At 44.8% G+C, this 26,085-nt stretch overlaps 1 protein-coding gene across 2 annotated transcripts in view; it reads left to right on the top strand.

Moving 5' to 3' along the window:
* The window catches only part of LOC130380364 (FERM, ARHGEF and pleckstrin domain-containing protein 1-like), a 127,548-nt gene that overhangs the window by 10,331 nt on the left and 91,132 nt on the right, over window positions 1-26,085 (top strand). For both annotated transcript variants that reach the window (XM_056587540.1, XM_056587539.1), the window contains exon 2: window positions 10,972-11,209. In XM_056587540.1, coding sequence (XP_056443515.1) covers window positions 11,030-11,209 — 180 coding nt within the window. In that variant the 5' untranslated portion in view covers window positions 10,972-11,029. The remainder of the gene's footprint in view (window positions 1-10,971; window positions 11,210-26,085) is intronic.

Below are 26,085 nucleotides of genomic sequence, written 5' to 3'. Positions count from 1 at the left end.
CTTCGAAAAGGATTTATGTAATTTAAATTGTCAACTTGTAGTGTGTGTTTACTACTTAGAACTTGTTGATAGATCGTGGAATTTCGACAGTCAACAGCTAGACTAGAACTACATAACATTACAAAAGTTCTCTTACTACTTAGAACTGGTTGCTAGATCGTGGAATTTCGACAGTCAACAGCTAGACTAGAACTACATAACATGACAAAAGTTCTCTTTTCACCAGAGTATAAAATCCGAACCCGACAAGGTCTATTCATAATATTGTAATGACCACGGAAGAGGCAGTGAATGAAGTGATTAGACAGCTTATTAGATACCTAATAAACCGTTGGAACACGCAAGACCGGTCACCATAGCAACGCTGGTAAACAAACCCTCGGAGCTCGGCTTGGGGGGAGGAGGCAATGCGTCAACCCAAATTATTCATGTCGACGAATTTTAGAAGTCGACTACGTCGACTAGTCGTCCCAGCTCTAATCTGCACCCATACAAATAATCATTGCAAGGCTGGTCGAAATTGGGATCTTTAGCCTGTGACGATATACCAAAGTAAATACATGTTATTTTTTAGTCTTTGGTGAGAGTTGATGTCTCATGGACTGGGCTCGTTAGGGTGGGGTTAACTCAGCCAAGTAATGTTCCATAGGCTGGATGTCTAAATTATAATTATATTATTTGTGGCTTGCCATTTTACAACTGGGCAATTTTATCTTAAATGTAGTTAATTGGTTGGCTGTTGTGCCCGTACTATGTCATCTGTCTTGTTTCAAAGTGACAAAGGCTGTTAATTGTTTTCTCATTTCTTTCTTTCCATTAAGTAAAAAGGATAAGCAACCATTTATTTGTTAAATCATTGCATGTCAGTTCTGTTCTGCGTTCAATGCCCTTGGGGGGCTTTTTGTTTAACTTGTGCACATGTCTCCTTACCTAATGATGCCAACCTCTCTTCGCAACCGCCAATTATTTTTGATTGACGTGTCCATTTGGTTTCTACGAATTAACGAAGTGGACACCTTCACACACGGTCCTCAGGCAAACTGTTCCGTCTCTACCAGCGAGGACGACTTTAAACCTGTCTCACTCTTGTCGCTGACACGGAGACGCGGTGACACGGAGACGCCGTGTGTGACGGCGAAAGCAGTAGAGTAGCCTACTTGGATCTGAATGGCTGCCCTGCAGGTAGAATGACTAACCTGCATGGCAGGTCTCACTGTATGTGTCAGGTCAAGTCTCTAGTCGGGATCCACTTATCTTTTGCTCAGGCGTAGAGCCGTAAACTGTTTATGGTGAGTGTGTGTGTGTGTGTGTGTCACATTGATCCATGAACTATAATCTTCAATGTGTGGTGTGAATGCATGTGTTCGCTCTACCCTAAGTAGACTAGATCGGGCATAAGCCTGTGAGGCCCATTTCTTTGTGGGCTTAAAGGTCTCATCACTCTCATGGCATGAAAACTTCACTTTATGATGTTTTCTAACGTTAATGAGTTCCCCTAGCCTGCCTATGGTCCCCGAGTAGCTAGAAATGGCGTTAGCACTAGGTATCCTGCTCCGCCTTTGAAAAATTAAAGCTCAGACACTCCCGATTTCGAATTAGGCCCAATATGTCGTCATAAGGGGCCAAGTTACCTCCCCTTTCTCTGCCTTGCCTGCCCAGAGAATTTGGCCCGCCTATGAGGCAAAGAGGTGTGTGTGTGTGTGTGTGTGTGTGTGTGTGTGTGTGTGTGTGTGTGTGTGTGTGTGTGTGTGTGTGTGTGTGTGTGTGTGTGTGTGTGTGTGTGTGTGTGTGTGTGTGTGTGTGTGTGTGTGTGTGTGTGTTAGAGCTGTAGCGACGCGTCGATGAAAATTTGTCGACGTCAAATTTCTCCGTCGACGATTTTCGCCATACGAGAAAAGAAAATTGAAAAATGGACGAAAGTCAAAATAAAGGAAAATGTCCGCGCGCGAAATCCTCAAAAGTATGGAAATACTTCAAGATGAGTCCTAAACGGAAAGGTGTTGTGATTTGCACTCTTTGCCAAATGGTTATGGCATATCACAAGAGCACGACGGCTATGTTGGAGCATCTCAATTGGAGGCACCCCATTGTCACTCGTGATGGAGACTATTGCAAGTAAGTACCAACGTTGGTTAAATTAATTTCATGTTTGTGTGGTGTGTTGTGTGGCTTGGGCTCTGCACGGTGCGGTTTGTTCGTGCTGGGTTGGTGGTGTCACGTTAAAATTGTACCGGGGGCGAAAATTGTACCGGCCCACATCATCCATAGTAATCCATTCCAAACCTGCCTGGCAACAGACGATCGCGTCGGGCGATCGCGTCGAATGACGTGGAAGGTTCTTGAACATTCGCGAACTCGTTCATTGAGCGCGACAAGACAGATGACACTTATTTTACAAATTCGTTCCTAACTTTATATTTGTATTGTATTGCATTGTATTTTGCATTGTAACCAGATCAAAATTGTTTTGTGAACCCCTGGCCATTTCCATGTTACAAAACAACACAGACAGAGACACAGCTGCTGCGTTAGGCTAGCCATGATGATCAAATGCATTGTTGGACATGACATTACTTTTAATAGTAGCCACGATAGCATTCAAATAAACTAATCATAGCAAAGCACTGCAATGAGGTTAAGAGTAGATTTAAAATGCCCCACTGTCATAGCTGTTGTTCTAATATGCATTGCTTTTGTGTTTTCTAGGACAAAGCAAAGAACCTTGCCGTCCTACCTTGGGAAAGAGACACAATGCCCTCCACAGAAGGCAGCTGAACTGAGCAAAAAGATCTTGAGAGTAAGTAATTATTAGCTCACTGTTGTTTGCTTTGAGCATCTTTTAGGATGGAAAGGCTGTGTCCATCTTTTGTGTCCTATATTTATTAGCTAGGTTATGGGTGTTTCTTCAGTTAACTTGGCCCTTTTCTTTGTGTCCTTGTTTAGATTGTCTAATAATTAATCTTCTTACATTGTAAGCAACATATGGCTCTATGAAAGGTGCTATGTTCATGTTCTTATTAATAATCATTTTCTTTGTCTTACAGGTGATCGTCAAAGACATGAGGCCTTTGTCTCTTGTTGAGGGTGAAGCCTTCATAGACATCATTGAATATGCCTGCCCAGGCTTCAAATGTCCCTCTAGGTCGTGGTTCACAAAGCAGTTGGAGAAGGCATATCAACATGCTCTTGAAGATCTGAAGAAAGACCTAAAGAAGAGGTCCTCAAAAATCACACTCACCACAGATGCCTGGACAAGTATTGCCACAGAGGCATACCTCGGAGTGACCTGCCACTACATCAACGACAACTGGGAGATGGTCTCATTTGTTTTGTGCACAAAGCCCCTTGAGGACCGACACACTGTAGAAAAACATTGCTCGCTGGATTGAAGAGATTGCCGAGAAGTTTGACTTCTCTCTCCTTGATGATGTCCTGGCGATTGTCCACGATAATGCAGCTAATGTGGTCAAAGCCCTTAGAATCCTTGAAGAGAGGCAGGGCGTTGCCTCACTTCGATGTGCTGGCCATACCACCCAGTTGATCGTAAACCATGCTCTGAAAGAGCCCCGCATCAACAAGGCACTTGGGGCAGCAAGGAGCCTCGCCGGGTACTTCCATAGCAGCGATGTTGCCACCCTGAAGTTGAAACTCAAACAAGAGCAAATGGGCACAGCTCAACACAAGTTGACCCAGGATGTAGCTGTTAGATAGTTCTTACTATATGATCAAACGCCTCCTTGAGCAGCGGTGGCCTGTAACCGCAACCCTCTCCGACCCAGAGGTCACCAATGCAGCAAAGCACTACCTGGATATGAAATCTGACCAGTGGAGCCTCCTGGAGGAGCTACAGCAAGCACTTGAGCCCTTTGAGCAAGCCACCGTCTTCCTGAGTGGAGAAGCATACGTCACAGTCTCTGTCCTGCCTCCGCTAGTGTAAGCCCTACAGAAGTCCACGCAGACAGTCTTTGAGTCCGCTTCCGTCACCACCTTCGAAACAGCAGCCGCAGCAGAGATTGCTTCAAGGTTAGTTTGATTATCCAGCTCTTTAAATCTCTTATAGTGAACTAACTGAATATTTTAATTAAGCTTTCCCAGTTTGCATTTTTCAATGTTTTCCCATTGGCATTCTATCATGTAGAGCTATTGATTCTACAGTTATCTTTCTCTCTAAGCACCTTGAATTTCTTGAAAGTGTGCAAATCAAATCCAATATTTTTCAGATTGAAGATTGAGGCTACATATAATGAAGACGGGAAAAATGTGTGCATCTTCGCCGCGGCCCTTGATCCGAGATTCCGAAAACTCAAGTTCCTGTCCACAGAAGACATCCTGAAGGTGAAACTCAAACTTCAGACCCTTGCACTTGAAGCCAGACGAGTGCAAGTGAGGGAAGAGCCTGAAGAAGATGACAGTGACCAGCCAGATCATTCCAGACAGAAGCCAAAGACTGTTCTGGACATGTTGCTTGGCACAGATGAGGAGCTGGAAGATGAAGACCCAGGCCAAGACGGAAGGGATGATGCTGTCAGGAATGAGCTGCTTGCATACTTTAGGGAGAAACAGATTCCAAAGGACAAAAACCCACTCCAGTGGTGGAAGGAAAATGAAACAAAGTTCCCTGCCCTGGCTGTTGTGGAGAAATCCTATCTGGCTGCCCCTGCAACATCCACACCTTCGGAACGTCTGTTCTCAGCAGCAGGGTCCATCGTGAGCAAAAAAAGAGCAAGCCTCACCAAAGAGCACGTGGACATGCTCACATTCCTCCACAGTAATTCAGAGTAGGTAGCTAAAGAGTGGTGAGGGAGGAGAGAAGTGGAGGAAAGTATACAGTGCTATATTGCAAAAACTTCATTAGCATGTAAGCTAGTAGAATAACAGTTAAGAGTCAGTTTGATTGTGCATCAGGTTTTATGTTGGTTTTTGCACTGCATTTTTTTGATCTTTTGTTCAGGAGAGATTTATGTTTGGAAAATAGCAAACTATTTTATTTATTTTATTTTGTGTAAAGCAGAAGGTTTTTTGCTGTGCTGTTGTTATAATAAAGTATATTATTAAGAATTTTTTGGTATTTATTTGAGATACATTATGTTTTTTATTAATCGAGCAACAGAAAAATAGATAATCGTCCAATTAGTCATTCGATTAGTCGACTAATCGATAATATAATCGCCCGATTAATCGTTAAATAAATAATCATTTACCCCCAACCTTAGTGTGTGTGTGTGTGTGTGTGTGTGTGTGTGTGTGTGTGTGTGTGTGTGTGTGTGTGTGTGTGTGTGTGTGTGTGTGTGTGTGTGTGTGTGTGTGTGTGTGTGTGTGTGTGTGTGTGTGTGTGTGTACACACATGGTAGTGCAAGTGTTGTACACTTCTTTGTCGTGAGTGTGTGTATACACACACGGTAATGCAAGTGTTGTACACTTCTTTGTTATCTTGATAACCGTTCTGCTGTTGGTGTTATGCCGATGACACATCGGGTTCTCTGACATCTCTTGTGTTTCCGCAACGAGACTCGTAGTGGGGGTTATCTCAGCCATGGTTGAGAAGGAATTGGTGGAAAGGAACTTTGGCTTTGACTCCCTGAAGTACATGAACCGCGACATGGAAGAGAAAGGGATTGTTGCCTGCGATTGTCTTCCACCGGAGCACCGGAGCACCGCTGCCCGCTGCCGAGGCACCACCGCCGCGAGGCACGACTGCCTCGGCAGCGGGCGGTGGGATTCCGTTGGGAGTCAATCGTGGGCAACAATCCCTTTCTCTTCCATGTCACGGGTCAGTCTACTTCAAATTGATGTGGAAGTGGAAGAACAAGAGACGTCAGAGAACCCGACGCAGTCGTTTGAGATTCATAATATCGTCTGGAGGCGCACACAACTTTTGGTTGTGATAATATATATTATATGATATAGACATCTATGTATAATATTATATTATTTGGATTAAGAGCTCCAGGACTCCCGCTGGAGCACCCGGAGTGTTATATTACAGAACATGTGCCGTGTTCCAATACCCGTACTGTCCGTACTTACTAGCCAAAATTTGAGTACGCAGTACGTTCCAATTCAGATCCGGCGAAAAGAAGTATACTTCAAGGACCCGGATGCCGTACTCAAAACGGGCTAATCGTGAAGTGTGGATCGAAGGACACTCCCCGTACTCAACGGCAGCCATCTTAGCTACGTAGCGGATGAGGCGGAGCCAGGCTGAGCCAAAGTCGGCGCATTTTCCACATAGCCTGCATTAATAGTCATTTTGTAGTTTTTATAGTTTTTATAGCTTTTTATAGCTGCTAGGCGTAAAGAGTTCACCGTTCAAAGCGGGATGTTTATTGCGGGGGAGGAGCCACGGCGGCAGTCGTGATCGTAATTTCCGGTTAGTGCACCACGGTGTACTCGATTTGGAACAGCACTCACATCTGAAAAATTAACGTAGTAGACAGTGCGGATAGTATACTTCCTTTAAGTATACTCATGGAAGTACGGGTATTGGAACATGGCAATGGCCTAAAGCTGTGAGAGCTACGCCAATCGATACATTCACTGTAAACACGAGCGCATGGTACCGTGGCCGCAAGCTGCTCAGGGCCACACACCCATCCTCCATCTTAACCCGCCTCTAAAAAACGTTTATGGAAAGTTCATTGTGGGACTGGCTCGTAGTGGCTGTAATTCTGCACCCAGGCTGAATTTCTTGAAAGTCTTTAAGTACTGTATTGGGGGCCCACTAACGGCTATATAAAAGCATTCATAATGTAGCATGCCATGGGATCTTTAAGGATTACTCATGGACTGATATGTTTAAGGTTTAATTTTCATGCATACACTGACACACATTTATGTATAGAAACACACACACACACTGGAGGCTTTGGGTCAGGGACTGTTTAGTACAGCTGGGTATTGTGGCCAATTTCCTAAATCGATTTGATTTCGATTCATAAGGTTCTGAATCGATTAATCACGACCCGATTCAATCTGCTCTTAAATAAGGAAAATGGCTGTACTGTGTTGCAAAATACAAATGTACTTTGTTTTTTCTCTTCATCTTAAACAGGTTTTAAGTGCAAACTTGTAAATTGGACAGTTTAAACTTGAGCTGTAAACAAGACTCAAGTCTCAAAAGTGCAACTTTGAAATTAGAAAGGAATTGCAAGTGAAAGTGTACTTGAACTACAACATTCAATCACTGAAAATTGCATTAAGACATTGTTTATTAAAGTGCAAAAAATAATGGTAACAAAACAAACAAAAATAATAATAATAATCTATCTCATGCCCTATGAATCGATATTGCAAAATTCGATTAAATCAAAAAAAAAAATTACCCATCCCTACTGGTTACTGTGTGTTTGTGTGTGTGTGTGTGTGTGTGTGTGTGTGCGTGCGCCCGCCCAGTGCAGCGGTGTGTAACCCAGTATGCCCTCCTCCGTCAGCGCACGATACATTCCTCAGCGGTGATTAGGAATGTGCGATATATACGATATAAACGATAAAAAATGGCCTACGATAGAGTTTTTAGTTATATTGCTCTATCGCGATAATGCATGTTTGACGCGATCTATCCATGACCCGCGAAATATAAAGAGCGGGTCATGGGTAGAGCTACGAGCTGCAACCAGCTGCATCGCATCATCCGCGACCCGCGAAATTTAAAGAGCCACGAGCTGCAACCGGCTGCAACGCATCATCTGCGACCCTCGAAATTTAAAGAGCCACGAGCTGCAACCGTCTGCAACGCATCATCCGCGACCCGCGAAATTTAAAGAGCCATGAGCTGCAACTCATTTCATGTTCATTTCAAAATTGTATGCGTTCATTTTGCACTTGTATGTTTTAATATCAAGTATCTGTGCACACACTTGGAAGATTTTTCTTTATTTAAAATAGCCATGCCTAATACTGGACGTATTTCCCTAATTCACAGTATCCGTTTCTTTATTAGCAAGACACCACCAGTTTTAATTTCATTAAGAGAAGCATACGTCATTAAACAGAAGATTTTTTTCTTTGTTAAAGTCTCTGCAGCTACAACATTATGTTGTTTGATTACAGTTTTGCACAATAAATGTTCTCAAAACGACATACTAAGTTTCTTTCTTCTTTTGTTTTATACATTTAGCAGTTTGGCTTTCCTTAGAGTCTATGTAACCTGTTCTGAAATGGTTCTATTATGATTTATATATCGTGATATATATCGTTATCGCAATAGATTGCAATGTATATCGCAATATGGATTTTAGGCCATATCACCCATCCCTAGCGGTGATGTCACCAACCGTCTCCGTCAGACCGTTTGTTGTCCCAGGCTTCAGGTTTTACTCTTTTCTTCCTCCTCCTCCTACGTCTTATCTCTGCTGCTGATGGCAGCATGAAGGCCGTGGGCTGCATCAGCCCCCAGAGGAAGGGAAGGGGAGGTGGGGGTGAGGTGAGAGGGGGGAGGTGACGTTAGAGAGGAGGGGTGAGATAACCCCCGGTATCTCATCTGTTCCACCTTACGTGAGGCCTGGTTTCACGTCTGGACTGGTTTTAGAAGACCCAACTCACCCCGCTTGGAAGATGATGAGGTGTGTGTGTGTGTGTGTGTGTGTGTGTGTGTGTGTGTGTGTGTGTGTGTGTGTGTGTGTGTGTGTGTGTGTGTGTGTGTGTGTGTGTGTGTGTGTGTGTGTGTGTGTGTGTGTGTGTGTGTGTGTGTGTGTGTGTGTGTGTACTGTGGACATAGGAGTTTGTGTGCAGGTCTGTGTGATTTTGGGTGTGTATGTGAAGAGGTGAAAGAGGACCGCTTTGTGTACAGTTCAGCCCACCTGCAAACTCGGACAAGCTGTCCTTGTCACAAAGACACACGCACACAGTTCCGCATGCACAGTAGTTAAATCCCACACCACGGGGAAAGCCGCAGACTTGGATGAATGTGTGCCTGATCACACGATGCGTGTGAACTGATGTGAAACCTATTGCCCACAATATACCCCACCCACGGCTCATGTTATACCGCACCCATGGACCCATCTAATCCCTTGACGGCCTTTGGAGATGAAAGCTTATTTTTTAACACACCTTTTTTTTTTTTTTTTTATCACAGGTTGTATGCCTGTGATTAACTGCTGGGCAATTATTTTTTACTCAACTTATTATCAGCGCAATGCCACACATCCGTCAATTTTTTTTTTCTCCTCAACCTTTTATTCAAATTCATGAGACTCAGGTTTTTATCCCGAGTTTCAACCACAGTCTTCTTCCCGGTGGGGGTAAGCACCACCAACCGATCCATCTCTGTAATGGTCTGGCCCAAGGACACGCAGACCGTAGCTATTAAGGAAGTGCAGTAGTGTTAATGTGTGGTTATTTCCCTGGTTTGGTTGTGTTTCGACCTGTTCCATCGCTGTCACACACTCAACTGGATTTATAGCAGGACAAAACCGTAGGCTAGGTATTTATGAATAAAAGGCTGTACATTGTTCTTTGTGTTTTCACTACTCACAAATGCCACAATCCTCTTAAGCACCACAAAAATATAATTTGAATAACCTCCTGTATTATGGGAGCGAACCACAACTGAAATCCTCTGATGGTGTTGATATTTGCAACGAGCAAATCACATAGACACGACAAACGCCAACAGCCCACAGCGGCGCTGGCTGCGTTTTGATGGTGTGGGTTACTGGTTGAAGAACAGCCTTTTTGTCTTGCTGGAGTGGAGACAAACTAGTCCATTAACGACATCGTATCCAATATACTGTCCGATCCAAAAACCTATAAAGGTCTTTATAAAAGTATTTATTTTTTATCTCAGAATATGTGTTCCTCAGGCACCACAAGGATAAGCACAACTTATAAAATGTGCTGATGGGTGTAGACCTTTCAATTAAGGATGCGCCGAATTTTTGGCCGAAAATGGCCCAAAAGCGCATTTTTGGTTTTCGGCCGAAATACTTTTATCACCGAAACAACACGGCCGAAACAGAAATTTGTGATGACACAAAAAAGCGCTGCCAGCACACGTCTACACGTGTGCTGGCAGCGCCAACACTGTCTGCGGTGTTGACCTTTTTCAATGTTTCTGAGAAAGACCCACGTATAGCGATTTGCAAAAATTGCAATGCCTTGATTTTGAAGTTAGTACACAGTCATAGCCATAAATGCAATGGTAGTGGTACTAATAATTGGCATAACAATTTCTTTCGGTTTTCGGCCTTGGTTTCCTCGTTTTCGGTTTTGGCAAAGAATTTTCATTTCAGTGCATCCCTACTTTCAATGCTGCCATATTCGAGATATGGAAAATTGCAGCATTGTTGACACACCTTGTTCACCAGTTAACGTTTAATCTTTAAAGCCTCTCTTTACATCGTTGGCTAACATCTGACTAGCTGACACTTTTGTTGACTTTATGGTACTTATTACTATCAAAGAAGATCATCTGATGAAAACCTTCATTGTTTCTTTCCGAGTGCTGCTCTAAACTCTGTCTAGTTCAGAAAACAAATTGTAAACACAGGGCATCTATTGGAGTAACCACAATATTGATTATATATTGTAAACTGTTGTTCTCTGCATCTGCAAATTAATCATGTTACTTTCCCAAGTCATTCTGTTTTAAGAAGCACAACAACATTTCTTTGTTATTAGCTGACTTTGAGCTGTGTAGGATCTTATCCTAGATATCTTTGTTGTGTACAGGGAATGGGCTAACCATGCGATTGTAAGTGCTTGGCACTTGGTTCTATGAACTTCCTTACTATACCAACAGCAATATATTTTTTCACCTTCTTCTGACAAATGTACTTATTGTAAGTCGCTTTGAATCAAAGCGTCTGCTAAATGCCCTAAATGTAAATGTATATGAAGATACTTTATTTTTAAACTTTTTTTCCTGACCAGATATTTGGTAATTCTGTGATACATCAAGGTAATTTTACATTTGTAGATCTTGTTGTCCATCATTTTTAACGCATCGCTTTCCACCCCTCTCCTCTACAGATAACACCACCACCTGAATCCATAGTGAGAGCGAGAGAATTCACCTCGTTTTTCCACCATGGTCGAACCGTCCGACAGGCCCGCGTCCGCGGCCCAGCGCCTGGGGGCCCCAGACAGCTACGGGGTCTCCACCCTTGAGCCCAGCCTGCGGCCCCCCACCACCCAGCCCTCGGGGGGCCGCCAGGTACCCCTCAGGGTCCAGCTGCTGGACGACACCCAGGAGGTCTTCCAGATATCGGTGAGTCAGAGGACCCGTTTGTCTGTGTTTGTACATGAAACGGGCTTGACATGATGTGTTTGTGTGGGCGGGTTCTGTTTGCGCTGTAGTGTCGCCAGATGTGGCCCAGCGTACTTATCGTATGTTGTCTAGGAAGCGGAGTTGAGCTAGCCTTCTTGGCAGGTAGCGTAACCTTGACCTCAAAGGGTTTCTATTTTACCAGAAGTGCAATATGATTAGCCAATTACATGGCAATTCAAAATCGACCCTTTCCCGACAAGATGCATAGGAGTAGAACGGTTGTCAAAACCCTTTCAGACCATTGAATATTTTTTCCTGTGTGGCTCAGCTTGCGCACGTAGGTTAGGGGTCCCATTGGGAGATGGGAATCGGTATGCTGTAGCATATTTTTTTATGTGATCTTAGACCAAGTCAACGGGTTTATGAGTGGATTCCATGGAAGATCACATCTGATGGTTCCAGTTAGGACAAGATATGTAAACACGAAACAAGCGCTTATAATGTTAACATAGTTTTGAATCTGTTATTCATTGTCATTCTGTCTAGATTGTTATTGGACGTTTCAAATTTCAGTTTTGCCTCCGCTACCATTGACACCATTGACATTCTTCTTTATTAGGCCTAGGTTTTGCTTTTATTCAGCCTAGTGTTGTCTTTATTTAGCCTAGTTTGGTCTAGATACAACTTTTGTCTGGTTTAGCTTCGTTTTTTTCTATCTGTAGCCTAGTTTCGGCCAAACCCACAAAGTAAACTAGATGAATGATGAAAGGGGGCCATAGTTAATCCCTGAATTCCTACAGAAATCTATTTTTGAAGATTGGAAAACTAAATTTGTTGGTGGACTAAACAGCAACTCACCGTACTTGTCAGTGGTGGTTGGTGGACGCTTTCACCCCAAGAGTTTACAAAGAAGTTGGACTCTCTGGAGGCACATACAGGAAATGAGAGAGATTCCACTTTCCTGTCCAAACATGCACACCCGACCATACCCAACACCAAAGGGCTCATGGAACCAGAGATAACACTGACGGAGAGAAGGTTCTGGTCCAAGAGCTATGGTCCGCATGTGTCTGCTGCTAGATACTGTCCAGAGATCACTCCATCTACCGGTCTGCAGGGCTTCTGTCGGGCCTCCCTGTGTCACGTGTCTGGTCACTTTTCTTCATGTGTTTAATCTTTCGTTGTTTTGGTAATGGTTACACCTTGTAAACCGGTTTGAGGTTGGTTTTCGGGTCTTGTTTTTTTATTTTTGTACATAATCCATTAATCGTCCCGTCTTTGTGCTCCACTCTGGAACATTATGGGACATGTGATTAGTTGATGTAGAATAAGCAGAAGTTCGGCTCAAGTCACACACACACTCCCTGGAGAGTAACAGCTTTTGATATAATTACATCCTCAATTTGTCTGAGTGTGAAATATTAATATACATTGGAGGGCTTACAGCTCTCGTGTGTGTGTGTGTGTGTGTGTGTGTGTGTGTGTGTGTGTGTGTGTGTGTGTGTGTGTGTGTGTGTGTGTGTGTGTGTGTGTGTGTGTGTGTGTGTGTGTGTGTGTGTGTGTGTGTGTGTGTGTGTGTGTCGTTGCTGTGCGTGTTGCCTGTGTGTTCGAAAGGCTCCTTATTACCTAGTTGTTCTACAGGTAATAGATTAATTGCGAAACAATGAATCTTAAAGCAGTTAAAAGTCCCTACAGTCCCTGTAATGTGTGCTTTGCTGGGGTGTGTTTTGCATGTCGTTGGAATATCTTCAGTTCTCTAAGCTAGGAATTTGCAACAAGTGGTTTATTATGGTCTGCAAAGAGGAACAGAACGCTTCTGGAGTCCTGTTTCAGACACTTTGTGATCATCGTTAAGAAGGAACGTTATTATCTCACAGAATTTCCAGGCCTTCTCTTCTTCGGGAAAATGCCAGGAATGTGTGTGGTGGTGTTTTTGTTGTAGCCTCGGGATGTCTCTTTTCTGTCTGTGGCAGAGAAGGGGTATGCAGTGTGTATTGTTGTGTGTAAAATGGTCCAACTGTATGTTTTGTGCGGAGCTGGGAAATAATTACTACAGAAAGCTGACAAATTTCCATTTGTTCAACCCTAATGGATTCTGTAGGATATTTACTTTTCTCTACATGTTAGTGGAAAGTTGAGAAATTATCATAGTGGTTATATGATTTATTTTAATCAGAAAAATATGAATCTTTTAGGGCAATACTAATAAAAAAGTTAAGTAAATAAAGTATTATCTTGCTGAAATAAGTCCTCTAAATTAGTTCTTGGTAAATGTTTCAGGGCAATTTCAACTCCTTCCTTACTACACCCACGCATGAACGAACGCACGCACACAGATCATAGAGATAGGCCGGTCCTATCTCTATGATCTGTGAATGTCACAGAACACGCCTGTGGAAAACAGACCGGTGGGGTATACTATGAACCTCGCTGAACATACTCAGGCTTTCCCAAGAAAGCATGGATCGACAGGGATGCAACTCGCAATCGGAGCTAAATGGTACTACGAAGCTCACTTACTGTACGTCCACTAGTGATGTTATGCTTTGCGTCGAGGCATCGGAGCGTGTGTCGAGTACCTCGGCTCCTCCCCCCAGCGAAGCTCCGTATCGAGTAGGATTCACATGGGTGAAATGACGTAGCGTGTGACGTTCGAGGCTTCATCTCGGGCTGTTCCACGATATGGGTTCACAATTGGCACATTTTTACAAAAAAAAGACACGACCCAGTTCCAAGATCACTTTAATGGCTATGTAATTAATCACACTCATTCTCAGTCATCATGCAGTTCTATTATTACAATTATTAGTAGGCAACTGTAGTTGATAAAACATTCTATTTTGCCCGGGATGAAAAAAGTTGAAAACTGTTTAACTTTATGCAAATTACTATGACGCGTTTCAGCGGCAAAACGTCTGACAGCCAATCGGAATGTAGACGCTCTTCGCTTGTGTGGATCCCAGGGAACACCGGCAGGCCATTTTGAATTGTACGTCATGAGCGACCAAAGCGAACAGAAATATTCGCAGCGAAACTTTATGAGCGTGGTGTGGACGTACAGTTAGACTTGACACCGGCTTCCTCCATCTTCTGCGTCACCTTTTTAAATAATTCGATGTTTCTCGTTTTCAAAAGGCGACAACCATAAACGTATGAAGAAATAATTAAATATTTATAAGAGATAAGAATTGTTTATATGTCGGCGACAACAACACGACTACGTCTCCTTCTACTTCCGGCTCACGTCCCCCGGCTGCAAGATCTCGAGCTTGCGCAGAACGCGAACACCGATATGTGATACGATGCTGGTTTGCATGCAGGTAGAAAGCGGACTATGAACGAGTTGTCTAGGGCTGAATCCGAATAATCATACTTTACTACTATATAGTATGCATTTTGTAGTACGCCAAAAATATAGCGCGTCCGAATGCTCAGTACGCATTGTGTAGTACGGAAGACGTTTCCGAATGCGTACTACCGCCAAAGTAAACCAGTTCACTACGCTATCCCACAATGCAACCGGAGTCTGGTAACGAACGAAGAAGAGATGGCTGACCCGACACCACCAGAAAGACGTTGTAGAAAGCGGCGATAAAAAGGGATATTAAAAAGAGTAAAATAGTAAAGTAAAATTTTGGTCAATATTGAAATCACGATTATTCAAACAATGATTTTTTGAGTTTGAAAACATGATGTATTTATTCAGCCTGTCAAACAATTTTGGTCCTGCTCTTTAAATTGGCACTGAAAACGTGCTTTGCTGCACACAAAAATAAACGAACAACGTTACAGTCCCCACATATCCACCACAACCCGATGACAGCATGGTGTCCCACTCACAAACACGCTCACACTCACACCCTTCAATTATTTATCTTGCTCCGTTGAAATAATCTACCAGCCTTACACATGTAGCCGGTAGCCAACGCTGCCCCTAGCGCAACATGAATAATGGAGGTGTACACTTCCATCTGTACGCATCTGTTGTGCGTGAAGGTTAAGACAGTGTGGTGCTCCAGAGCTAGTTTGGTCTCACCTGTGTAAGCAGTGACACAGGCGTGTGTGTGTGTGTGTGTGTGTGTGTGTGTGTGTGTGTGTGTGTTTCAGCAACACAATGTCCTTCTTTCCACCATGATTACAAAGTTAATCAAAATTACTGTGGCAGGGTTAGCCCTAACTGCTATTGCAGGACCTTCTTTGTATACCTTGTGGGCCAGTCAGAAGGAATCAGCAGGACATTACCATGAAGGCTGCTGTCCCAGATAGATTGGCGAAGTCACGCCCCTTCCGGTAGAGCTCATGGGACCTATGAGATCGAAAAATATGAATGGGTGTCAATGGAGAGAAAATAATTATTTTCTGGTCCCAGTCTTTATATGCCCTGGATTACACATATGTTGTTTGTGGATTTAAATGATAATTTTTCATGCAAAGAAAACTAAAAATTTTAGTGAAGAAGTTTGATAATTTTAGGTTTTATGTGAGGCCGCTTTGTGAACTACAGCTCTTCGCTGCTCTCGACGCATATGATATACGTCACCACACCCGCACTTGGAACTCGGCACAGAGATGGCGATCTCTCTGCCCCACTTCACCGCTTTTTCCATGGGGAGGATAAAAGCATCGAAAGAGGTGAAAACCACTATAATGCCGCTTTTCCACCGCACATGTAGCTCGACACGACTCGACACGGTAGCAGCGCGGGTCCTTTTCCACCGGAAATAGTACCTCAGGGACGTTGGCGGGGTCGGCTGCGCGAAAGGGCCGTGACGTATTTTTGTACGCGAAGCAAACAACACCTACGTAACCCACACATGGACAGAACCCACATAACAACAATGGAGAACATCGATGCGATGGTATTCGTGTTCGTATTATTAGCTGGCATGTTGAAGAAGTGGAATATGTTGGCTGCGGCGCTGCTATGGCTGTTACCAGCATGGTTGCCATGTCGCTCTCGTGACTTCGTCACACTCTCTGGCCAATCAGTGGCCGGCCGTCTGCCGACGTCACCTTTTAGCATCGGCTCAGCCGCTTGGAACCTAGAGCGAGGCGGTACTAGAAAAAGCAGCCACTTCAGGTACCAGATACCATGTTTTCGCGGTGGAAACGCAAAAAAGGCGAGCTGAGTCGAGTCGAGTCGTGTCGAGCTGGTACCATGCAGTGGAAAAGCGGCATTAGTCGGGGCACGTGCAGAGTTTCAGTTAGGCCGATGGGAAGATTATCGGTCTTCTCCACGCCAGTCGAAGGGAGCGTGACGTCACATACGAGCCGTGTAGTCTTTCTCGTTGTGTTTTCTCTACAGCCTTTATCTGAACAATTGCACAATAAACGGTCGAACTCTTTGCATGAAAGATTATCCTTTAAATCCACAAACAACATATGTGTAATCCAGGGCATATAAAGACTGGGACCAGAAAATAATTATTTTCTCTCCATTGACACCCATTCATATTTTTCGATCTCATAGGTCCCATGAGCTCTACCGGAAGGGGCGTGACTTCGCCACTCAATTCAGAGTGTGTGTGTGGCAGAATGTTATCTATCCCAGACCTCTCTGCCCCACCCCCTATCACGTGAGATGCCCCCCTCCCACAAACACATAAACATACAGAGCCTCCTCCTCTCTGTATCTCTTCCTCCATCTGCCTTGTCCTTACAGTACATCTCTACTGACTCTATCTCCCCCCTCTGTCGCAGATAATCCCCATTAGAACGCTGTCATTCACCCAGAAGCTTAGAAAATAGCTTTAAAACCCACCGCTCCACTCGTTTTCCCTCCTTTGAAGGGGGAGGGAGATAGGTCATGCGTGTGCATGTATGAGTGCGTTTCAGTTGGTCTTGATGTAATCTCCATAATACACCCTCTTTATTTAAATTTAGACATCAGATTTATTAAGTCTGTGTCTGTGTGTGTTGGTTGGGTGTGAGCAAGGGTGTGTGTGCGTACGTTTATGAGTATGTAGATGGATATGACTAACTCCACCAACAGTGGATGGTGTGTGTGTGTGTGTGTGTGTATCCCCAGTGTAAACTAAAGCTTATGATAAGTAGAGCTCATGGTCACTGTTGATATGCTGCCTCACCCTGGCGTTACCGTGACAAATTCTTCATTTCCTGTGTGTGTGTGTGTGTGTGTGTGTGTGTGTGTGTGTGTGTGTGTGTGTGTGTGTGTGTGTGTGTGTGTGTGTGTGTGTGTGTGTGTGTGTGTGTGTGTGTGTGTGTGTGTGTGTGTGTGTGTGTGTTGAGAGGAAACATTTCACCGTGGTAAAAAAGGGAATGCAAAATGATATATTCGATTTGACGTCTCAATCTTTTTATACTCATTCCCGGAGGCGTTTTCGGTAATAGCATCTGCTAATTGCCTAAATGCTATCCTATGATGCCAACAGACTGGAAAAGGCTGAAACTGAGAGGAACAGGTTGGGGTTTGTGTAAAAGAGGATGTAGACTGAGGGTGAAGGGATGACAAGCACCAGACTTTATTGAATACCTTTTCTTACATTTAAGAAACATCCTGGCACTTAATGTGCACACTTATTGTATGTGGTACTTAGTTATAGTTACTGTTGTCGTGTAGGATCTTATCCAAGCTATGTTGTATGTATGCTCTGTTGTATACGGGAAATGGGATAACCTAGCGATTGTTAGTGCTTGGCACTTGGTTCTATGAACATCTTTACTGTACCGACAGTGATAAATTGGTGTTTCTTTCTTATATAAGTCGCTTTGCATAAAAGCGTCTGCTAAACGCCCTAAATGTAAATGTAATTCTCATCCCGGTTTTGAACTGAAGTCATTGAGGCCTTTCAGGGGCGACAGAGGAGAATGAGAGAACAGGAAAGGGGTGGTTATCGTTGACTAATGGATCACATTCAGGACGTGCGGAACACATCCCTATCGACGTACATTCACGTGTGCGGGACTCATGGAAAACCCCTAGGACTGCTGGCAATGGAAAATGTCGTCGGTTTCAGAATACAGTTTTGTAGCCGCCAATGTAAACATCGCGAGTGTGTTTGAGCGATGTTTGAGCGATCCAACCCTCCCTGTCTTAAACTGAACCGTTTCTGTAAAGTTCGTTTTCAGAAGTTTAGTGGGATTAGTCACTCCATCCGGCTTGGATGTCCAAAATTAAACGTATCCCGGCATCGTGGAGAGAAGTACATGAGCCCTCCCTGCACTCAAATGACTTGTATCTTCTCTATTTTAAGTCCATAAGCCTCATTATCGAGACGACAATCCTTTTAATATGCATTAAATGAAAATGCATTTCTGGGCTGGACGATTTTGTCTGGCACTATTCCAACCATACATGTATGAAAAATCCGCTCAAAGTGCTTTTTCTTTTCAAACTAAGAGCGTTCAGGGTCTCGTTCACCTGCTCCCACTCAGCAACATGTCCGCCACGGAGGACAAATGGTTTTAAGGGCCTGCCGTGCAAAAGAACAACCCGAAGTGAAACAGGATCTGAACGCATGGCCTCATTCTATCGGGACTCCTCTGTTATGCAGGAGATAGATGGGTTCCCCCCCCCCCCGTGGTCCCAGGCTGCTGTCAGTCAGGGGACAGTGGACGATGATGGAGGTCCCGCCAGCCAGGCTACACCTGTTAATTAAAAGCCCATGGAAGAAGACGAAAACAAAAAGCGAAACGGGACACCACCACCCGGGAATCTGGTGGCCGTGGTTACCGCTTGGAGTGGTGAAGACCTCCTTGTGCAGGGTGTCACTGTCACTATATAGGGGCCACTACATTAAACCAGAGAGCAGTGAGCAGGGGTCTCCTGTTGCTCTCCACCCTGAGAAAACCCTGTGGAGGAATGTGTCTTGAAGTGCAGTCTAGCTGACAGCACTTAAGTATAATGGCCGATTCATACCTTCGGATCCTGACGAAATTCGTCCATCCGTAACAAACGTTGTCTCCGGGACTACCCTTCATACCTCCGTCCGGTTTTAGCGTTGTTATGGATGTTACGCAATACATCATCTAGAGGGCAGTGACTTTCGTGTTGTAAATTACCGGAATCGACAATCGCAAACATTGCATCTGTAGAGGAGATGATTTTGCTTTGTGTCATCCGAAATCAGCAAAAAAAGGCGCAAAAATATCCAGAGTGGCAGATCCAGAGTGGCACTGGGCAGATCCAATAGCTTTAAACTTCAACAGACACCTGCCTTCAAGTGAGTTACAATTGTCAATTGAGAAGGTCCAGAGTCTCTAGGCAAATTAAATGGAGTACGAGAGTCTGGTAGGACCAGGCTATGTCTCAACCATCCTTCCCTCTTTCCCTGTTTCATGGGCTCTTCCTCGTTTAGTCACTGCGTTGCTAATAATAATAATAATAGTAATTCATTTTATTTGAGGGCACCTTTCAAAGCACCCAAGGTCACCTTACAGGGCAGTTTAAAAAAACAAAAAACAAAATCAACAATCACAAAAAACACAAGAACAAGTTACATTGAACAATTTACATGGGGTGAAATGGGTTAGATGGAATATGTCAGTTTAAAAAGATGTGTTTTAAGACGGGACTTAAAAGTGGAAAGAGTGTCAGAATTACGGATGTCAGGTGGGAGGGTGTTCCAGAGATGGGGGGCAGATCTGCTGAAGGCTCTGGACCCCATGGTAATGATGTGTAGGAGTTCACAGATGTATGGAGGGGCGAGGTTGTGGAGGGCCTTGAAGGTGAGGAGCAGAATCTTGAAGTAGATGCGGGTTAGAGCCAGTGAAGCTGCTGAAGGACAGGGGTGATGTGATTAATCAATCAATCAATCAATAAACTTTAATGTCATTGCAGAGCAACGATAAAGACCAGTTACATTCCGTCCAAGAAACATAGAAGACAGTGTGGGGAGACAGGACGGAGAGACTGTCAGGCGCTTGTTAAACAAGAAACATGCGGCCCGCGTTAGATAAGAACGTTTAAAAAGCTAAACAAGAGGGTAACGAGGGGGAAAAAAAATTGTCAATACCCCAAACTATGCTCCTTTAAGGGGGGCACAGTGTAGGGATTAGCAAACAAAAAACACCTCAACACATAAGCATCACATCAAAAACATCACAAACACATATGGGAGGGGGGAAGGGAGTTGGGGAGGGGAGGTGTCACAACTCAGACACCGGGAGGCGGACGCAGCCGACAGGCGCATCACATCACTCACGGCATACTGTGCTGCAACGAGGGAAGGGGAGGGGGGAGGGAGTCCAGTAGGCGGTGAGTCCAGGGGGTGTGTGTGTAATCTGTCTTGTGTGCGTGTGTGTGTGAGCTCAAGGACTTTATAAACCTGGAGGGGGTTCTGGTGATGATGCGGGTGGCAGAGTTCTGGATCAGTTGGAGTTTGCAGATGGACTTGAGAGGGAGACCGAAGAGGAGGGAGTTACAGTAATCGATGCGGGAAGTGACCAGGGTATGAACAAGGATGGCTGTGCTATGGGGTGTGAGGGATGGGCGGAGGCGGTTGATATTGCGTAGATGGTAGTAGGTAGACCTGGTGATGTTATTGATGTGTGCTTGGAATGATAGTGTGCTGTCGAGGATGACACCCAGACTCTTAACCTGGGGGGAGGGGGAGACTGAGGTGTTGTCGATGGTGATGGAAAAGTGATGAAAAAGTTTTGTGAGGGTTGATTTGGTGCCGATGAGGAGAACTTCTGTTTTATTGCTGTTGAGTTTGAGAAAGTTGCAGGTGAACCAGGATTTTATTTCTTGTAAGCAATCGGAGAGGGAGGTGGGAGGAAGGGTAGAAGTGGGCTTGGTGGATATGTAGAGCTGGGTGTCATCCGCATAGCAGTGAAAATGAATGTTAAATTTACGGAAAATATGGCCAAGTGGAAGTAGATAAATGATGAACAGGAGGGGGCCTAGAACAGAACCCTGGGGAACACCGGTAGTGACTGGAAGTGACTGGGAACTAATAAGCTAATAAGCACCAGTCTGTCACCAGTGAATAGCTCAATATCACCCTCTCTGTCCCATGTGTTCCCCAACCTGGACTCCACTTGATCTGCTACTAATAGTGGAATTCTGCTTAAATTCTTCTGTCGTCACAATGTTCGTCGTTGTGGTTGTTGAGTTTTCCCAAATTTTCCCAAGAGTTTGAACCAAGGGGGGAGGGGGTTGTTAACATGCATGCACGCACACGCGTATGTGTGTTTACCAGTCGTTATTCAACGTGCGAGATGCGCCACACCGCCACCATGTAAACCTAAACTTCTTCCAATACCACTGAGTTGAATTGAGTACCCCAGCAAAACAAATTAATAATTTTTTACAGTCGTCGTTAAGTTTGAGTCAAAGGCGATTGTACCAGTGTTTTAAATCCCATCGGTCATATGTTTATATGCTGTTTGTCAAATGATAAGCTTCACATAGTACAGAAGAAACATGAAGTGCTTTGAGCTCTGTGTTGGGGCCCGGTTCGGCCTTGGTGTTTTTCACGTTTCAGCTACACCAAAACGGGGTCCATTACCCACTCCTCCTCCTCCCCCTCCGGCCCAGTGAGCATTCAGGTGCATGTGAACAGCCTCCTTTGTGCTGGCCAACGAGGTGTTGAGTTAACAAACTGGCGGTTGATGGGGCAAGCGCGGTGGGGGTCTCTGCTCAGTCAACAACTGAGTTCTATTCCTGAGGCCCGGGAAGCGGCCCTGATCACCATCACCACCAAGCGGCAGGCGTGTGGCTCGACTCCCCTTTTTCCTCTTTTGCTTGTTATCTCAAGTTTGTTTTCCTCATTGGTTCGCAGGGGTGTTTAAAAGGGTGGTGAACCCCATAATCACAGTTATTTTGGACTAACATGTCGAAAGATATGCAAATCCTCTGTAAAACAAGAGCTCTACTGCTCCCGGCGAAGCAGACTTTTCCAGAGCGGTGGATTTCTATTGGCTGTGCCTCCTTGCTGGAGTGAATGTAGGGGGGGGGGGGGCAACGTTTGACCACGCCCCCCGACCTCTCTCCAATGGAACCCAATGGATGTTTTTCTGGGGTGGAAAATCTTTGGCTCTAATGGCGGTGGCCTTTAACGATCCTCGGTGGCGGGGCGGCTGTGTATGTGTTTTGCTATTTAGCCATTTAGCGTTTACGTTTCCACCCAAAGCGCCTTGCGAGTGGACTCTGAAGCATAACTTACTATTTGGGAGTGACCTCTGACCCGCTGTCGTTTTACCCAAATCAGAGATACGGTCCGTGTAGCTTTTGATCGTGTGTGTGTGCCGAGCCGTCTCACACACCGCCTGCACGCCTCCAGGCTGGTCTCTCGTGTGTGTGTGGTGGGGGTTGCTGGTTCGATTTCCCACAGCGCCCCATTAAGCATGGCTGCTGATGATGTCGCCAGGAAGCTGTTTTCTACACTGTCCAATCAGATGTGGAGACATGCATTTTTGTGTGTGTGCGTGCACACGCAAGCCTGAACCAGAATCCTTCTTCTGGTATCAGAGGAAACACTCTTTGGCGTCCTGCCTGCAGGGTTAAGCTATTTCTGACATAATCCGAGCCACCTGATTGGTGGACTTCTAAGGAAGGAGGAATACTCTCCCCTCCCTCCCATATGTGTTCCACAGGGATCCTTTTATTCTCTCCTCCCTCCCGTCTCTGTTCCCTGGCAGCATTGTACACAGACTTCATTTTGTTCCTGATTTGACCATTAAAATGGGTGGTGTCAGACTCAGTATGTACCTGGTCATGGAGGGTTTAAAGGGGAAGAACAACTAAAAACTATAAACAAAATGATTGTCCCTATCGATCACCTGCAGAAATGTGTTATTCATTTAGCATTTTTTAACTGTCACATGTTTCTGCACACGCATAGGCGCAGACACATTTACACATTTACACACACACACACACACACACACACACAGACACAGACACACACACACACAGTTTTGTATATCCCTGAGAGAGGGTTGAGTTCGGGGTCACTTCATTCCCAGCCTGTTACTCAACCTCTTCCTGCAGGACAGCATGCAGAATTATGGTCCGTCTGTTAGTTACACTACTTCTCCTTCTCTATCTCTATTCCTTCTGTGTCCGGGTTTTTGTGTATTATATAGAAATTGTGCAATAATGATTATGCACTCAAACTATTTATTTTTTATTAATATTGGGGAGACGCAAAAACAAGCAAATCTACTCACCTTTTCCCCTTAGATTGTTTATGCACACACACACTATCAATGAGTTATATACATGGATTGACACTTTTGGTTAAAACTAACTCTCAACACCGGCAAAGAAGAGCAGGGCTGGATCAAGTTGTTTACTTTCTGGACCTTTTTCCACAGTCTCGGCCTCTCCGTCTGGTATGTGTCCGCGGCAGTGTTGGTCAGCTCCGGGTAAACCTCTGCGCTGGAGAGGGTACGAGAGAAAGTCTGGCCTTTGGAAAGTTTAAACCGTAGTCACGTATTACATTTACATTTGGGGAATTTAGCAGGTACTTTTTTCCAAAGCTTACAATAAGTACATGTGTCAGAAGAAGGTGAAACAACAATATACCGCTATCGGTACAGTAAAGGGCTGATTATTGTCCCACGTTCGCGAAACGCAAGGACCACACAGACGCTTCGACGCAGTCGTGAACCTGTTTTGGTTCTTCGTTGGGTTTTAGTGATCGGACCAATGAAAGCCCAAGCTGCTGCGTCGCCTCAACGGAACGTTACCATTTTTGGGAGGCGCACGTCAGGCCCTTGCGGTGGACGCAAGGAGGGTCCGCAAGGACGTAATGCGCCTGTAACCCCCTTGTGTTGCGTGAACCTGGGACCATAATCAGCCCTTAAAGATATTCATGGGACCAAGTGCCAAGCACTAACAAAAACAAAAAAAAATAGCATGTTTTTTTCTGACGCAGTATACAAATTAAGTTAATTAACACTGTTTAATAATTCTGGCCCTTTCTGGTAGTGACCTCAATAAAATGGAGGAGCGAGTGTATGCAATGTTGTTTTAGGTAACCTTCTCCCTAGAAACGTGTCGAGCTGGTTCCTCCTCGGGTCGAAGCTCAGGTTAACGACTCGTAACGGGGACGTCATCCAAGCTCAAAAACCAAACAAACGGGTCAGTTTCTAGATGGCAATTTCAAGAGAGAGAGAGAGAGAGTTCACTGGTTCACTGGCCAGTATATCACCGGTGTTAAAGCAAGCACATGTAAAGAAAAAATAGAGGAATTGGTGGAATGATTCTGGTGATAAGCCCAACAATGAATATGTGGATCACGACCCAGGTTAGATTAGGAGTTGATTGATTATCAGTACGGAGTTGGAAGTGTGAAACACACATTTCACAACCAAACAGCAGAAGCAACAGCACCATGTTTAAAACCGGACCTAACACCAGACCTTTGTGTGTGTGTGTGTGTGTGTGGACTGAAACCGAATCGTCCAAACTACAGACAAAATCGGGTTGACAGACAGCTTGTCATACCTGGCATGATGTATGTGTATTTGCATGAGTGTGTGTGTTGGAGGGAATGTGATGCATTACTATAATTAACATGCTTGCTTTAGCACCACCGCGGAGACGGATCAACACAGGGTAAGAGAGAGTGAGGGACTTTAAATATATGCTGGATTTGCTTCTGAAAGTGGAGAAGGAACTAAAGGGGGAAGGATGGTCACTAAAATATCAGGCCAGACGGGCTAAATATATAACTGGCTCTTCGTCCTGCTTACATGTGAGAACGATTCAACGGCATCAAGACCTTGACCGAAATAGAGAAAGGTTATTCTAATACTGATGCAGGAGATGGTAAATGGTAAATGGACTGCATTTATACAGCGCTTTCCTAAACAGTGGCCACTCAAAGTGCTTTTCAATGTTGCCTCAGATTCACCCATGCACACCCATACACACAATCACACACCGACGGAAGGCGTCAACCATGGAAGGCAACAGCCAGCTCGTCAGGAGCAGTCAGGGTGAGGTGTCTTGCTCAGGGATACCACGATACCACCAGGAGCCGGGGATCGAACTAGCAACCTTCAGGTTACATTTAAACTCGCTCTACCTCCTGAGCCAATGCCGCCCGAAATGAGATGGGATGGAGACAATGAAATGTTTGTTGGCAAAGGGACCGATCTGGCCCCTGATGTTCTTTGGGTGCCAGGGGTGCCACGGGCTTTTCAACAAAACGTTACGTCTTAGACCATGAGATGGGCAGTCCCAGGGCGACTGCGATCGTTGTATTTCAACATGTCTTTCGGATGTTCTTGAGAATAAGCAGTTAATCGGACCTCCTTAAGGTATGGGTTAGACGGTCTCTCTTTGTGAGCTCCAGCGCTGCGGCTATGCCTCTACTCTGTCAAGGCACTTACTTTGGCCGGTCTGACTTTCAGTAAACGTTGAAGCAATGGCGAATAAGCGGCCAAAATCGCGGGCTCTGTGCCCAACGGCTAGCGCAGATTGGCCGTGGCGACGGTGGATGGTTGTTAAAAGGCACTGCTGTGTCTCCTGGCTCGCCGACGGGGATTAGGTCTTTAATTATCTTTTTTAAAGGGGAGGTGCCGCGCCGACTCCCACGGAGACAGCTGGGTACAGTGGGCCCGTGCCTTCAAGGCCCCATATTTGGCCTGGGCTACCAGGTTCATGTGACTCGTGGCAGCCCAAAGCCCTAACTCCTTTTTCCACTTTAGTCTAATTTTAGTGTTTGTTTTAACTCTGTTTTCCGGTGTCGTTCTGTGCGGACTCACTCAGTCTCGTAAGACCTTATTTCTCTGTGGTTCTGAATTGAGAAGTTAAATCCGAACTTGTGTGTGTGTGTAAGCATGCATTGCCCTTTTGGCTAGGGCTGGGGGTAAACGATTATTTATTAAACGATTAATCGGGCGATTATTTCATCGATTAGTCGACTAATCTAATGACTAATTGGATGGTTATCTATTTC

Source organism: Gadus chalcogrammus, chromosome 4 (assembly GCF_026213295.1).
Source record: "Gadus chalcogrammus isolate NIFS_2021 chromosome 4, NIFS_Gcha_1.0, whole genome shotgun sequence".
NCBI lineage: Eukaryota > Metazoa > Chordata > Actinopteri > Gadiformes > Gadidae > Gadus > Gadus chalcogrammus.
Note: the sequence above shows the minus strand (reverse complement) of the source record. Positions and strands in the feature narration are given on the sequence as shown.